Source organism: Drosophila suzukii, chromosome 3 (assembly GCF_043229965.1).
Source record: "Drosophila suzukii chromosome 3, CBGP_Dsuzu_IsoJpt1.0, whole genome shotgun sequence".
In the NCBI taxonomy this organism is placed as follows: domain Eukaryota; kingdom Metazoa; phylum Arthropoda; class Insecta; order Diptera; family Drosophilidae; genus Drosophila; species Drosophila suzukii.
Genome location: NC_092082.1, coordinates 72,100,032 through 72,116,578, shown reverse-complemented (window position 1 = coordinate 72,116,578; position 16,547 = coordinate 72,100,032). Strand labels below are relative to the sequence as shown.

General features: G+C 44.9%; 2 protein-coding genes across 12 annotated transcripts in view; one reads left to right on the top strand and one right to left on the bottom strand.

The window, feature by feature from the left end:
• The window catches only part of Nuak (Nuak family kinase 1), a 56,930-nt gene extending 43,918 nt beyond the window's left edge, over positions 1-13,012 (top strand). For 5 of the 11 annotated variants that reach the window (XM_036817151.3, XM_036817159.3, XM_036817153.3 and 2 more), the window contains 9 exons: positions 142-517; positions 1,203-1,460; positions 1,545-1,673; positions 2,283-2,412; positions 2,490-2,632; positions 3,045-3,101; positions 4,045-4,163; positions 7,733-11,864; positions 11,922-13,012. In XM_036817151.3, the coding sequence (XP_036673046.3) occupies positions 142-517; positions 1,203-1,460; positions 1,545-1,673; positions 2,283-2,412; positions 2,490-2,632; positions 3,045-3,101; positions 4,045-4,163; positions 7,733-11,864; positions 11,922-11,976 (5,399 nt within the window). In that variant the 3' untranslated portion in view covers positions 11,977-13,012. Of the gene's footprint in view, positions 1-141; positions 518-1,202; positions 1,461-1,544; positions 1,674-2,282; positions 2,413-2,489; positions 2,633-3,044; positions 3,102-4,044; positions 4,164-6,464; positions 7,349-7,732; positions 11,865-11,921 lie in introns of those variants that run through there. The other 6 variants (XM_036817158.3, XM_036817160.3, XM_036817162.3 and 3 more) reach the window with 4 other exon arrangements.
• Positions 12,587-16,339, bottom strand: LOC108007389 (solute carrier family 23 member 2). Its single transcript, XM_036817164.3, has 4 exons — positions 16,181-16,339; positions 14,474-15,093; positions 13,678-14,194; positions 12,587-13,621 (listed from the first exon to the last, which is right to left on the bottom strand). The coding sequence occupies exons 1-4, from the start codon at positions 16,217-16,219 to the stop codon at positions 13,070-13,072; spliced, it is 1,728 nt and encodes a 575-aa protein (XP_036673059.1). The 5' UTR covers positions 16,220-16,339; the 3' UTR covers positions 12,587-13,069.
• Between the last annotated feature and the right edge of the window lie 208 nt (positions 16,340-16,547).

Below are 16,547 nucleotides of genomic sequence, written 5' to 3'. Positions count from 1 at the left end.
TGGCCTCAAAGACAAGTTACTCTTTGTGTTTTCTTACTGTTACTGATGCTTTAATTGCTTACTTGTTCCTCTTGCACCAATTATTATGTAAATTTGGACGAGGATTAACTGAAATTAATTATTGTACTCTTTAATCTGCAGCCTCACCGGGCATCGAAGGACCTCCAACTCCACCCGGAGCAGTGAAGACATCGACGGCCTCGATTACCCTCAAATCGGCCACCCTGCCGCGTCGCAAGATAAACGCCAAGGCGGAGGTGCAGTTGGACATCAAGCCACGAATCCCGGAACAGGGGGCACCTCCCCAGCCGGGGATGCGCTTCAGCACGGAGATGCAACATCCGGTGGCCGATCTGCGCAGTGCCCCGCCCCGCGAGGGCCCCATCCCCTACAGCCCCATCAAGACGACGGTGCAGGCGAGGGCCACCAGCCTGGAGCCCAAGGAGCACGTCATCACCATCCAGCGACCGCCCACGCAGCACGCCTACGGACGCACCAGCTCCAACACAACCACGCGGTGAGTAGACCGGATGGGAATCGAAGGAATCGAGCCAAAGGGCGTATAAATCGCATTTCATTGACTCGATTATGCTCCGTTCCCGAAGAGAAAATTCGAAATAATTGGTTGAATGGAAATCAAATTGGAGGGTTCAGGTTCTCAGGGCTCGTTTGTCGTTTGACTCCACTTTTACTCGGTTCAAATAAAAGAACTATTAAATAAGATACAGTTGAATTGGCAAGCTAAATGTAAAACCAGTAAGATAAACATCTTTAAAGTCAGTAATATTTTAATGGAGTTTTTTTATAGATAACAGACTTGATTAGCCTTTGTGTGCTTCCCCTTTAAGATCACCACAGTTTACTTTAAATTAATCAATGTAATGTTAAAATTAAATTAATAAAGTGAATTCTTTTTAAGAGGGCTTTTTATATAGGGTAATTAATTGACTATCAATATAAAGTAAAATCAATTCAAATGTATAAACTCTTTAAATATAACATATTTAAATCTACCCCCCTTTTAAGTCTAATAAGCCAAAGGTTAGTTAAATAACAAAGCAAACAAAAAAGTTTATTAATTTAAATACGCCATAGACATGCCTTTAAATGAAATATTAAAACAGCCACCTACCAACTTCAAAAAGCCTTAATTTCCTGTGTAAGCTTATGATTGATTGTGCATGTTTCACGACCCCTTGCAGTTCCGGCTCGCTGTCACGGCAGTCGACGGTGGAATCCGAGTCGGATGCGACCACCACGGCCACGAATCTGTCGCAGGCCACCATCACGAGCACCTCGCAGCCCATCAAGAAGAGTCCGCGGGAGTTTATCATCCCGATTGCCGTCGAGGGAGGCGGTTTCATCACGCCCCGGGAACGCAGCGTGGAGCCTTCGGAATCGAGCCACACCACCAGCAGTCGGTCCACGTTCACCCGCCTGCGTCCATCGCGTCGCATTGGGTAAGGTTTAAAGTTTAAAGTTGAACGCTTAAAGTTTAAATTCCCATTGGCCTGGACTCAATCTGAATTCGATTTCGTATGCAGCTCACTGTTAAGCGAGGCGGGCTTCGATGAGGGCTCGCCATTCCAGAAGATGCGCACCACGTCGATATCCCGGGATGGCGTCAGCGGTGGAGCCGAGGATGAGGCCCGCTTCACCCCGCACCGACTCAGGTTCGTCCACATCCGCTTACTTCCGCTTATCCCTATCCCTAGCTCAAAGACCTTCCTCTTTACTGTACTCAGAGAAAATGGATTGGCCTATTTCTAAGACTATTGGCAAAGTTTTTAAAGGGAAACCAGTATTTTTGCAATAAATTATAACTGTCGTTCTATAAATTGTCCAGGATACACCCTAATCGATCATAAAAACGGAAGATAATAAGACAAGATAACATATTTTTGGGTCTTCAAAATGATATATCGTATTTTTTTCATCATACATACATAGATAAAAATCTTGCTCAGATTAGTTATAATTGGTAATAGAATCCTTTTCCTTTCTACCCCTTTTAGATGCCTATATAAACGACATTACGTTGTTTCTCTTGACATCAATAAAAAAAGTTTTTATATGTAAAGTACATTAGCTAAATTGAATATAATTCTATTAAACACCCCCCTTTTCTTTGAGTGCACGTCATGAATACGTAACTGGATTGCTAAATTGAATCAGGATCGCATAGTTAGTTTCCCCCTCCCCGCCCCCTTGACTGTCGTTTGATTCGGTTATTTTCATCTTCATGCATATATCCTCTTTTTTTTTATTTGACACACCCGCAGAAGCTCAAGACCTGTCAAGAAAATTAGTCAAGACAACGATTCGCAAAGCTCCAACGAGGAGGACGATGACGATGACGATGGCTTTGAGATACTCACGGCGGAGAATCTGTTCTCGACTTTGCTGCAGCGGGTAAGACGTCATCTGTCTGTTATGGTGGAGACCATCTTTAACCGGGGGAACCCCCTGATTTCTCTACCAATTCCTAGGTGCGGGCCCTAACGAATCGCCTGAATGTCAACAGTGACCTGTCGGTCGGTTTCCCCAGCCATTCTAGTCGCCTGCTGACGGACATTTCGCGGCAGGCCCAAAGTCACAGTCCATTCTGGAGCCAGGGCAGTCCCTTTGCCAGGTGAGTGTCCCCTCGAGAGCGAGGGAATGGAGTTGGAGTGGCGCAACTAAAGTTGATTGCCATCCATCCTGGTTGTCAGTCAGCCAGTCAGCTAGTCAGCTTATGCAAACGTGTCGCGGCACTGTAGTTAATAATTTCATTAAATTCCCTTGGAGCCGTCATCTCCCTGGAAAGTTATTTGATTAAGAGAGCCGGCTACTGGGAGCTACAGATGAGTGCGACTTGCTATTCGCATCCTCTATAGCTTTGCCACTTAGCCCAACCATTGGACGACTGCTTTAACCACCCACCAACATTAACTGCAAATTTGTTGTCCATTTCTTACATGCTGCCCTCCACATGCCTACCATCTAACAATTAAAAACAAAAAATCAAAACTCACCAACCATGCTTAAACTAATTACTTGCAAAGTGTGCTTAGATCTCAAGTTAGTTATACGTATAGCGAAACGGTCGAGAAGAAGAAAGTGTAAGTACTAAGGCTCGAAATGGCTTTTTAACAGTTTGAGACCTTTCCAATACCTTGATTAAAAGTACAGTGGGTTTTGGAACCAAATTTAAAGGGATTTTATTAGGAATATTGAGGTTTATTTTAAAATGTTAAATATAATGTTCCCCTTTGGAGTACTCAAAAGAGCATTTAAAAAAAAATATTTTTTCATTAAAATAAGTTTATATTAAAACACCATTGGCTTTTTTGAAATCTTAAAAAATAATTGTATACACTTAAAACAGTGTTCCCCATTTTGTTTGTATGAGTGATTTGACCAGAGAAAAGTATCTAAGTGTGGGTTTCACATACACCGTGTGTGTTTATTACAGCGGTGGCAGAACTCAGCGGAGCAGCGGCAGAGAAAAGTTTGAATCCCACGGGCTCCCTGCACTGCTTTACCTGGGGAACACTGCTTTTACGATTCTGGAAAGATTTTCATAGGTTCCTGAAACTTGCTTAGAGTCATAAAACCTGTAATATTCAAAGAGCTTATATGTCGCTTTAAAATCTTTATTATAAATTCCGATTAAATTTGGCTTGAAACTCACTGTACGCTGCTTTTAAGCCCACCCAGGACCCACTTCCGCATCGCACAATTAAACCGCAATCCATCCATCCATTCATCCGACCATCCCGCCTAATACCTGGCTGTCTTTCACCTGCTCCTGCTCCTGTTTCCAGGTGCGGGGAGTGCTGGCTGAGGGCCTTGAACATTACGGAGCGGCTGCGTCGGTGGTTGGGCCACGCCCCCCAATCTTTTGGCTGCCTGTAAGTCTCTTGGCAACCGTCGTAGCATGTACCCACCGTATGTAATGTGCAAGTCCCTCGGCTGAAGGTACAAAATCACAATTGAATCGCTGATGCATTGTTCTCACCCGTGTCCAACCAATCTGTATCTCAATCTTGGTATCCTCCACAGCCGCCTAAACAGCAGCAACAGCAGCGGATTGGGAGCTCCGTGGCGACATAGTATGTCCCGGGATCTGGGCAGCGACATGGAATCGATGTTCTCGCGCACGGGGGCCACGCTGCCAAGAGGTGAATATCACAGAATAAAGAGTAAATACCTAGATCAGTAGTGAGACACGCCAGTCAGAGCCGGAAATATAAGTGCATCTCATCCGATGCCCAGCGACGATGATGCCGCCACACAGACAAATTCAAAAAGAAAAAAAAAGAAATTAAAACAAAACAAAAAATTAAAATGTAGAACTAAAGAAAGAAATGCGCTGCAACGTATGCTACGTAAATAAGAATACTTTCACTTTCAATATGCCTATATCGTATACCTAATTAAAACTGTTTTATTTCAAGTAGTTTTTGATGTCTGCTAAACAAAACAAAACAAATGAACACAGATCACAGATCACCGATCCAGTGAATTAGCATAAAACCTTATATTGTCCCCTAAAAAACCAAGATAGCCAACAACAAAAACACAACAATTAATCATAAGTGTCTACTGTAATTATCAAGTGAAAATGCCAATTAATACTTAAACAATGACAAACCATTATTTCCGTTGAAGACTATATACTTATTTGATTTACTGTTTTGTGTGCGCGCACAGTTCTTAATAGCATAATTCAATCTCTATCAATATTCACTCTATATATCTATCTCTATCCAGTGAACTATCTATAACTACTATCTATCTATCTATCTATCTATCTATCTAAATGCTGTCTGTCTTAGAGCACCACTCTTTTGTTATTAACCCATAATGCCGCTGACGCTTACCAACCAGAATCTATTTATTTATTGCTCAACAGAGAGAAAACAAACCCCACTTCCTTAACTTATGCACTATTTATTTATTTATTATTTACCCCCTTATGATTTGCCTTTCAAATTTTTGTTCTGCACTCATGCAATGATGATGAAAATAAAGTTACAGAGCAAAGAAAAGCTATGAAGAAAAACCAAGAATTTGTTAAGTCAATAAACAAAGTGTAATCAAATCGTATTCAAAGTTCTGTATACCAGCGCAGTTATATAGACACACGCTCAAGGAATATATATGTATATATATCTGTATATCTATATTCACTTATGGCGAACCCGAATCAGACTTAACCCTTGACCTAAATGTTATTCGAATTGAGATGATGAAAATGTTGATGGCGACCCGAGGAGATTGTACTTAATGTTAACAGTGAAATAAACTAAAGCGAATGAAAAACCAAAACACCTAATAAATTTACTACATTTTGCAGTGAGAACAACAACATAGATGACAATAAAAAAAAATATACAATCCAAACGAAAGAAGACAAAACCTTTTGTTATTTTATTTGTGGTGACCACTGAGATTTTGTTTTCGCAACCAAAAGAATTGTTCGATATATACTTTCTTTGGCAAATTAATTGTTGTACAGTTTTTTATGCAAATGGCCCCGCTACCTTAAATTTGTTTTAGTTTTACCAACTCGTTTGAATACATATATTTATATATTGTATAAATATATATATCCCTCACCAACCACAAACAAAACTACAAGTTTTCTAATGCGCTAACCCAAAAACAAAACCAAAAGACAAAGTTTCAAGTTGAGTTTCCCAGTTCTTCTTTTTTGATGTTTTTTATTAGTTACAAACAAAATTAAAACCAAAAAAAATATGCAAAAAATTTAATAAAAGCGAATAATAAGTAAACGAAATTAAAACCAAAATTTGTGTTGTACAAGAAATTTATTTGTTTAACACCACTAAGCTCACACGCACACACCCACATGCAAATACAAATACATGCGCACCAAGCAACCAACACACCCAAAGCTTCTCAATGTAGTTTACTCTGTCCACGCTGTTAAAAAACCGCCAACCAACCAGCTAAAAAAAAACCAACCAACTAACTTGGCACTAAAAAATGTTGTTACCAAAAATTAAAAAAAAAAAATATATATATAAGAAAACAAAAACAAATTTCTGAGTTCTGGGCTTTTTTTGGATAAATCTTTAACCAAGTAAATTATAATATTGAAAACCCAACGGCAATCTCTACTTTTAAATGTGAAACCGAGTTAATGGAGCCAAACCAAGAAAAAGTTGAAGAAAAAATGTCCAAAACTTTGAATACGATAATGTACAGAACTGAAACTCTCTCTCTCTCTCAGCTACTAATCGAACTAGTTACGTTCATCATCATTCCATACCGTAGAAAAATAAAGCAAACCTAACCCAAAAAGATCATGATCAGAAAACCACATATATCTTGTAGTTAGAGCGTTACCCCCGAGTGAATCGACAATCAATCAACCTGATGATTTGATGTATTTTACTCATAATGATTTTATTATTGGCCGTTTACACACGTTTCGTACTTACTTTCGTTTACAGTTGGTTTAACTACTTTAACTACTACTACTACCACGCCCACCACAAAGCATGTTATAACCATTAACCAGAGTCCGTTCAGTACCGCCACCAAAACGCTACCGGGTCCGCATTTTGCCAACTCCTCCTCGACGACGACGATGGCCAAAACGGTGGCCGTTGCCGTTGCCGGCGTTCCGAAGCAGCTAACGATAACCACCACGACCACGAGCAGCAACAGCGCCAACGGCAGGAGCAGACCACCAGCAATCCCGGCCATAATATCCGCCACCTCACCCAAAACCACCCCAACCACCAAAACCTCAACCAGCCCAAGGAAGCCATAAAGCCAGCAGACAAGTGGTTGATTGGTTGGTTGATTGGTTGGGTGGTGCTGCTCCATTTCCTATCGAGACTGTTCCAAAGTTCCATCTTTTATGTTGCCAAAATTCGATTTGCATATTTGTTTTAATTGTTTTAAATTTCTGTTTTTCACATTTCGAACGCAAAAATTAATTGAAAAACTTTTTTAATTAAGTCCCCATAGAGGGATTAACTGGAATTCGGCTTTTAAATCTTATTATTATTATAATATGTTTTAGAAATGAATAATTGAGGCAACGACAACCACATTCCCCCAGTACAATATCATATTGTATTATTGTGATTTTGATTTTAAACTTAATTTTAAATCGTCAGTCATTTTTTTAACTCAACTCCCATACGCCTCAGTCAAGCAATTCCTCTAGCGCAAAGGCTTCAAGCATACCAACTAAGCAATACCTATACTTAATACCTAATACTAAAACCAAGATAACCGAGAGAACTAAACATTTAATCTGATGAAACCATAAAATATGAAACTATTTTTATACGTACACCAAGTGAAATAAAACATGAAACCCAAATTACTGCCCGTATTCGTTATTCGTTATATCTGCACGTCAGCTAATCCCAGTTGTATTTTGATTTCGATGTTAATCCCACATCCTGCAAGTTTGTTAAGTGTTGAAGAGTTGAGAAGCTTACCCGCTTTGATTGCGTCTCTGGAAAGTAATTCTTTTGGTTGCCAAAAACGAAAACGAGAAAAGTTTTCAGATCTCTGGGGCTGACGAGGTGGGGCAGTCAATCAATCATTGCGATTACCATGTAAGTAACCCTGAATAATTTAATTCTACCAGTTCATTTGCCAAGTAAGTGGAATACTTTTTCAATCACTACCCGTTTGTATTCAGATTTTTTGGATGAGGTCATGTTTTTATATTGTCTATGGCATTTTCTCCTATTCACAGGTCATCATCAAGGCAAGGGTAAACCCAGCTCAGCTCCTGCCCAGGTGGAAAAGGATTCGGTTAATGGATCTTCAACGGCAACTGCGAGCAGCGAGGAGCCCTTGGACCTGGCTGATTTAGATCTCTCCAGGCTGCGACTGAGCAAAAAGGATTTGGAGACCTTGTCCAGCATTACACCTGGATTGCCCAAGTGTTTTCAGGAGCAGTTGCTGGCCAAACTGCCGCCCACTCAGGCTCGCAAGTTATCCCGCACCCTGAGCGTTCAGACCAGTGCTCCCAGTAGCTCCTCCACTCCGAAGGTCTACAAACGCAGCCAGAGCGGCGGAAGGGGCTACCAACCGGAGCAGCAGCAGCAGCAGCTACAGGAGGATTTGGTGGACCTGACCAAGAGCAAACCCCTGACAGATGCACCCAAAACCACTGCAGCTAGCACAGCCATTTACAGGCGAAGCCTCAGTCGCAGTCTGGCGCCCACGCAGAATTCTGGCCAGGATTCAGAGAGCCGGGCCACCGCACAGACAACCAAAAGCCGCAGCAGCAGTGTCTGCCGGGATGACTATGGCAAATCCTCCCTGTGCAGCAGCAGCACTTACACCAGCGATATCAGCGAGAAGTACAAGTACTACTCCCCCTATCTCAGCAAATCCAGCAATGTGAGTCCATCCCAGGCTGCCAAGGATGCCCCGGAGAAGCGTTACAGTGGTGGACTTGGACGTCCTCCAAGTGGATGCCTTTCACCACCACCGCAATTGCCACAAGTGGCTGCCACGGAGGGCAGCAGTTCTCTGAGGATTGGACGCTCCTCGCAGCGACGAATTTCCCGCTTTCTGCGTCCCGACTTCTTCGATGATCCCAGGGATCGGGAAACCCAGAGCATGCTCAGGGAAATCCGAGAAAAATCCATCGATCGTCAGGAAAGGGGGCAGGAGCAGGAGCAGACGCAGGCGCAGGCGCAGGCACAGGATCTGAGGCGTCGCAAGCACAGTTTGCCCAATGTGGATCAGACGGAGGCTCCTCCGGAAGCGGCACCCATCAGATCCTCCATGCGACATTCACGCAACAAGAGTATGGAACTATTTACCGATGCCGAATCAAATGGTCAGGTTCAGGAACCAGTCAAATCCTCATCAGCCAGGCAGCGAAGTGTTTCCAGGGCTCGGGAACTGGAAACAGAACTGGACAAGCACGAGCTGGCGGACAAGATACTCCAGGAGCTGCAGCTCCTATCCGCCGTGAGAACCCAACATGAACAGGCCCAGGAATCGGAGAAAACGGAAGAGACATCCACTATCAAAAAGGTGAAGAAGATGAAACCCAAAGAGTCCCCAGCAAATGAGCCAGAGCCATCCAAAATCTCTACCATGACTACCTCATCATCAACCACTTTGGTGAGAAAAGTCAAGAAGGTGGTTAAGAAAACGGATGAAGGTGCCAAGGCAACTGGCACCGAGAGTGCTGATCTGGTTAGCTCTGCTCCCAAGGAAACCAAATTGAAGAGACCCAAATCGTATCCCATGAAAGATCTTGGCTTGAGCCTCAAATCCTCTGCTGATCTTCCAGAACCAACTGCCTCACTACTGCCCAGCAAATTGCCCAGCAAGCTGCCCTCGGGGCTCACCAATGAATCTGCAGGAGAGTCTGCTCCCCGAGAGAGTAGGCTGATGAGGCCCAAAAGCTACCCAGCCACCAAACTGGCCACGCCCAAAGATCTGCGCAAGGTAACCCGCAGTGGAGTGGCCATACCCACTATCACCGAAGCTATTCCTACTCCATCGGCCATGGCGACGCCAACTAGTTCTAAATCCACTTCCGAAGAGAAATCACTGTCAGCCACACCAACTGGAACCATGTCTACCGTTACGGATGCCAAGGATACTGGTTCTTCTTCCAGCGATTCGCGACCCACGACCATTAAGAAGATCATCAAGGTGTCCAAGAAATCCAAGCTTATACCACCCACACCTGTGACCCCCACCACACCAACCACAACTGCAACCACTACTGCAAATACCACACCTGTAGACAGCTCCAAGGAGTCGAGTCCGGTGATCAAGGCCAAAGAGAAGTCACCAGAGAAGAAGCCCAGCAAGGGATTGCTCTACGCCTTGGGGCAGAAGTTCGAGAAACTGCGGGACTCCGCCATGAGCAAGGAGAAAAAGTCTGGCTCTGCTGGAGCGGCAGCAGCATCCCTGGCCTGCACCCAAAAGCAGGGATCCCCAGAGGAACGCAGCTCGCCGGAGAAGTACAAGAAGAAGGTTGTGGAAACGGAGAAATCCCTAGATATTGCTGCCCCAGAAGACAAACGAGTGGATAAACGATCTCGCTTTGACACTATGCTGCGCTCCTTAAGGGAGAGATCCGTACCCAGATCCCAGCCCAATGGACGAGTGAGTCCCAAGCGAGCAGCCAGTGTGGAGGAGCTCCATGCCGGGTCACAAGAGGGCCAGGGAAAATCCGGTGGAGCAGTTAACAAGATGTTCGGAGGCTTCTTGCGTCGCTTTGACAGGGAGAGTAGTGAACAACGCCGGGTCAGGAGCACCCGATCCACTAGCAATATTGAGCGGCAGGTGCGTGAGGAGCAGGATCGGCTGCTGGATGCTTCGCTGCCCACATCACCCATCTATCAGAATGTGGTCAAGACCCAGGGGTCGAAGGTCAAGGCTACTCCAACGCCAGCAGCCGTTGAGGAGAACTGCAATTGCGAGACAGCCTGTCCAGATTGCCGGCAAAACAAGGTACAGAACCTGACCACCAGCAGTGCTCCAAGCAATACAGCACAAGCTGCAAGCAGCAAGGAGAAGCGGAAGGGTCTGATGCTGGATTTGGCCAGCGCCAATGCCTCTGGCAGCGGAGCTCCCAGCTCGGTGACCACAGCCACCACAACCACCACCAGCGGGAGCAGCTATCGTGGATCCAAAACCAATCCGGCTTTGCTCAATGGCAACGGGGCATTGGGCATGGGCATCTACTCGAATCTGCCCCCCTATCCGGGAGCCATCAAGAGTGCTAGCTCCAACAACAGCTCCAGCCAGCAGTCCATGGAGAATGCCACCAACAATAACTCTACCAATACCAACAATAACTGCAGTTCGCAAACCTCTGGCTACAGGACCTCATCGGCCCATGAGATCAATCGGAATAATCCCCTGCTGACGCCCTCGTTCGAGAACATTGCCAACTACTCCTCGGATTCGAGGAGCTACCAGGATGACTGTGCCTCTACCTCGACTTTCCTCTCGCCCACCGAAGAGCCGGAGTTGTACTTTGACAATTGGTCCATCTGCTCCGAGGACAACTATATGTTGCATGCCACGCCCTCGCCCACAGTTTCCCGGCTATCCAGGGCTTCCCTGTCCTCGCCCACCCGCTGCTCCGAGAGCTCCGATCCCAACGAGAGTGTGATCGATAGGATCAAGCGCCGCAGCTTCTACAGCCGTTTCAATGAGCAAAAGAAACCACGACGTACGAGCAGCATAGTGGGTCCTTCTGCGGTAAGGGATTACTATAGGGAGCAACAGGCGGCGGTTAAGGCGCGTTCCAGTCACAAGCTGCATGCGCCGGATCCCATGGATCCACCACCAAGAGCCCATTCGCCGGACATAGCCCAGCAGTTCTTCAGGCCGCTGAAACTGAGTCCCGTGGGCACGGAACTCAAGCCACCGGTCTACCGCTCGCCACTAGATTACTCGTCCTCCTCGGCGGGGGCCACCAGCAAGCCGAGGAAGAGCTTGAACGACATTAGGAATACCTCACCCTCGTTCCTTAGCAAACGGTACGAGACGACCGACTACAGTTCGGTGCCCATGCGGTACAAGAGCTCCTCCAGTTCGAGTCCGAGCAATGGAGCCATCGCCAGTGGCTATTACAACACTTACAATCCGAAGCGCAGGTCATCGTATACGCTGAATGGCAGCCTGCCCACCGCCACCAGTGGAAGCAGTGCAGCCGGGAGCAGCCACCTGGATGGCTATGCCACCCTGGGCAGGCGATCCATTAGGCCCTATGATCATCGTACCATGTCCCTCCTGGAGCCACCGACGACGAGCAGCAGCCGGAGCGGTGAGGGAGTTTCCTCCTATCAGAGGAGAGAGGCGAGGACGCCAGTTAGGGATTACACCTCCAGCATTTCACGGTGGGTTTTGTACGACTCCTGGAGTATCACCATTTTATTATATTATATACCTTTCAGCTCCGGATCACGTTACCGCACTTCATCGGCCACTCGCAGTCCGACAAACATTTGATGTTCCACACCGCAGAACGGCTTCTGCATCTTTTGCTACTACTCCAAACGGAAGAAGGTGAATCCCGGGCACGGACATGGCCAGGCCATGGGCACGCCGCCCAACACAACCGCCTCCTCGTCATCCTCACGTGCCAGCAGCGGCGGCGCCAAGAAGCAACAGCTCCAGCCCGCCCACTACAACCATCATCACAACGAGCAGCACAAGTTCTAGACTGGCCCCTATCCGATCCCAGAGCCCCAATACTATATACCAAACACCAGATACCAACTACCAAATCCCACTTAGGCTTAGAGATTTTTGATAATTTTTTTATGGAACTTAGCCAAAGTTATACTCTAGTGCAGACTTTTGGACGCTGCCCCTAGTCGTAGGTTTGTTGTAGTTTGGATATAGCGGAGTTTCAGCCATAGATCGTGACTCTAAAAAAAATGCGCATATGCATTATATATATATACGATTTTCAAATGATTGTGCCTTGGTTCCTTCGGTGGTTTTAGATTTAGACAATAGTCATAAAACGTTGATTTTAATCTGTAAGTTTGTAAGCGGAGCGAAAGCGGAAACGGAAGTGGATAGAGAAGAGAGACAACCGGAAATGAGAGACGTGTTTCACAATATATGTATATGTATTTTCTATGCTATTTTTGTGAGGATACCTCGCGCCGAAAATGCGTTAAAATTTCTATGAAATAATTTTAACAACAATTTTTTGCATTATACAGAACTGATGGATTGTTTTCGAGATTTGAGAATATAGAGTTTAATAGGGACAACTTTCGTTTGCTTGGACTATTGATGTTATTGCGAAATAATAGAAAATATGCGAATTGTGAGCGAAACGATGAGAGAGTGTTAGGTAAAACGTAGGTAACAAACGATAAGCGAATTTAAAAAGCAAATTAATAAAAACACACGGAACAAAAAGTAATAGATCTAGAGTTTTGGGTAGAATCCGAATTCGAAGTTCAAATTGTAATTAGAGCGTGAGCACGAGCAGCGTTTTCTAAAAATAAATAAAAACCGAATCACCAAATTGAATGGTTGTTATTTACATGGGATCACACGGTTGTGAATTTAATAACCCGATTAATCAGCTTTGCTTCTGAAGCTTGTAGGTGGGCATAAAGGGGATGTAGTAGGTCCACTTCCAGCGGCGAATTGCATCCATGCCGAATGGGAAATCATAGTCCGTGGCCGTGCCGTCATTGACATTATCATCGCCCAGGGGCATCTCATTCGCCCATTCGATCAGGCCCCGCTCCGCCGGAGTGCCTGGTATTACATTGTCCAGGAAGCAACCCAGGACTCCTCCCACCAAAATCGTAGTGCCCAGCAGCACCGATAGGGTAGAGTCCACTGTCTTGTTTCCGGTCTCAATAGCCCCGGGATGCTTCTGCATCCAGCGGCACAAGACCATCGGGAAAAATATGGATAGTCCCAGGATATAGAGATTCCTTGCAGATCGCAGATCTACATACTGCAGCGTCGACAGCCCAAATGCTATAATCATGCCGAACATTACGCAGAAGATCCCGCCAACCACCGAGTCGGGAATGAGGATGAAGATGGCTCCAAACTTGCCAATCACTCCCTGGAGCACCATTATTAAAGCAGCCCACTGGATGACACGACGTGATCCAATCTGAAATGGATAAATTTAATATGTTTGAGTTGTGTTTTACCTTTCATTGACCTTACCTTGGTGACCCCGATAGCGCCCACGTTCTCCCCAAAGGTATTGGTTCCATTGCCAGCTCCCCAGAGTCCGGCGAGCACTGTGCCTAATCCCTCGGTTCCGATACCACGATTGATGGCATGAAGTGGCGGTGAATGAGCCCCGGACATCTGGGACACTGTGGGATAATAGCTGAGCGATTCCACCGTGCAGGCCAGTACTCCGGCCAACATGCCCAGCACGCCGGAGAGCGTCACCGAGGGCCAACCAAACTGTCCCGGATATGGTACGTAGAACCACTTGGCACTGGTCAGCACATTCAGACGGACATCCGTGCGAGAAGGGTGTCCTGGAGGGAAGACATCGGTGGCCGTCAGAATGCCGCACAGGCCCCACATTATCATGATGGTCAGCAGGACGGGGAAGAGACGGAAGAGCTGGAACTGGCGCACCTCCATTCCGTGACCCTTGCGGTATGCCAATATTGGCACGGGAACATTCGACATTATTTGCGAGAAGAGCGTCAGCATTCCAGTGGTTCTGTGAAAAAATGGAATAATGAAATAAAAAGTTATTGAATCAAGAAAAATTTCTTAAATCAAGAGCCATTTTTCTTTATTTCAAATTTTTTGGTGTTTTTTTTCAAAAACATTTTCTCTTGATTCAAGAAAACCCTATCTTGACTCATTCAAATATTGACTCAATCGCTCGGAACTAAATGCAATTCAAGTAATTAGTATTATCAATCAAGCAATAATAACCAGAAAGCAATCATATTTAATTCATTGGTGTTAGGGGTTATTTCTCAGTAAAACTCACCCAACGGCAATTCCCCAGTGCTTCGAAGCCGTATCAGCCGCGTGCTCGAAGAGCGTAAGACCCACGAGCGATACAGTGGGTACAATTGTCAACGGAGTCACGTACTTGAGGATCTTTCCCACCAGACCTGTGTAGCCCAGGATAACCTGAACCATCGCGGACACGGCAATGGCGCCGGATAGCTCCCGCATTCGCACCTGCCATAATTCCTGGCGCTCCACCTCGTCCATGGCATCCATCTCCGATTGCTCCGGACACTTCCACTGCGGCAGGGCCAAAATGGCCAAGGTGGGGACCAAGAACGAAATGGTGCCCCCCTGCACAATGGGCAACCGGACGCCCCACGTGGCCTGGAAGTAGGTGACAATGCCCGTGACGAAGATCATGGTGGAGATGATGATGCCTCGGTTGGCGTCCTCATCCGACATGCACAACGCCGGCGTCAGAATGAATGGTATGGAAACGATGGCCCCAATCATGGTCAGGTAGTGCTGGAATGCGAGGAAGATGCTCAGGTACCATGGGGGATTGTCGTTGATGGCGTAAAGCAGTTGCGGCTTGGGTTTCTCATTACTGGGAGGCGTGTTGGGAACTTGAGTGTGGGACTTGGACGCATCAACCTGGAATTAATTAAAATGCAAATTAAGATATTTCTTTATAAGACACTGATAAAAAAGTACATTTTGTAATATGTTCGGAGTAAATCTTTAAAGCTTACGTTTTTAGTTTGTTATGATCGATAATATCATGATCACTTTAAATACCATATAAATACCGTACCACTTCAAGTTAGGTATTTCTTAAAATGTATTTAAATAATATCTCAAACTTAAAAAGCACTTCTTGTAAATGGAATGCTATTAAAGATCCTCACATTTATGAATAACCATTTATAAAAGTTCGATTTCCGATGATTTAATGAGGAAATCCTAACTTTTGAAGACAAATCCCCATAAAGATTGTTGATCAGTGTAATTATATTTTATTAATGCAAATATCTATTTGTTTATGTTAATGAGTGGGTTTTAGTATCGGGCATAAAGATATTCTCACTTTTTTTTTTTGTAATTGCAGAGTGCGGAAAATTCATTGTTTTATTTATGAGAATTGCAATTAAAGTTTTGAATTGATTTACATAACTATATGGCTTAAAACGACCCATGGAGGGAGGAATTTAATCTTAGCCCAAGTTTGAGTGACGGCTCTGGTCGCCAATCGTGATTAATTGAGCGTGAGTATCAGTGCGGAGATCGTTGGACGCCGCTTCGTTCTCAGCTTGTTTCGATCAGTAATTTTAATCAGACCATAAATTAATAGCTGATGAGATGGCTAGTTAATAAATCAGTGTGCTGTTGACTTCAACATTGTTGACTGAAAGGCTTGCGCCGCATAAATATGACAAATGGCAATTGAATGAAATTGGACCGACACTTACTCACTCCCCTAGATCGTTTAAAAAATATTTGTGAATGAACTGTAAATGGTGTTATCTCCACGGATTTATCCGTCAAAAACGACAAGCAATAAGTAACAATTAAGTGAGAGCTGCAGTCCCATGAAGAAATGCCTCACAAAACAAAACCGATAAAAATCAAAATAGGAAGAGCATCAATCGGCAGCAATTATGCAGCGTCCACTGGGAGAACTATTCTTATATAAACCCACGCGATCGCTAGAAAATGTTATCCCAAAAACATGTGGACTTACGCCGTCCTCGACGGTAACATTATTCAGCTCCATGATCATACGAGCTCACACTTTATAACCGCCATAAACTAATTGGGCATAGGGCACGGAAAAAACTCCCGAAGAATTCCGCTAGACGACCGATCGCGACAAAGTCCCGAGACTCAATGGCAAGATCTATCAGCCCCTTGTCGAATTTCGCTCGATCGAGGCAATATTTTATCGTACAGCTCTTCGAGAACAGGGCCTTTTATTTCAAGAGCATCTGAGAGGAGACGATCGATTGCAGCGAGCTCTCAAATAAAATCTCTATATAAAAAGGGAATAGTGAATAGTGAAAGCAAAATAAATTAGTTTTGCCTCATCTGGCTAACAAAAATAATTACAG

What these genes read in the sequence shown, in the direction of transcription:
- LOC108007389 (XM_036817164.3), bottom strand. Translation starts at nt 16,219, where the DNA reads ATGATCATGGAGCTGAATAATGTTACCGTCGAGGACGGC. An exon ending in ATGTTACCGTCGAGGACGGC is followed by an intron (nt 15,094 to 16,180) that starts GTAAGTCCACAT and finishes AATTAATTCCAG; the next exon opens with GTTGATGCGTCCAAGTCCCA. An exon ending in GCGCTATCGGGGTCACCAAG is followed by an intron (nt 13,622 to 13,677) that starts GTAAGGTCAATG and finishes TATCCATTTCAG; the next exon opens with ATTGGATCACGTCGTGTCAT.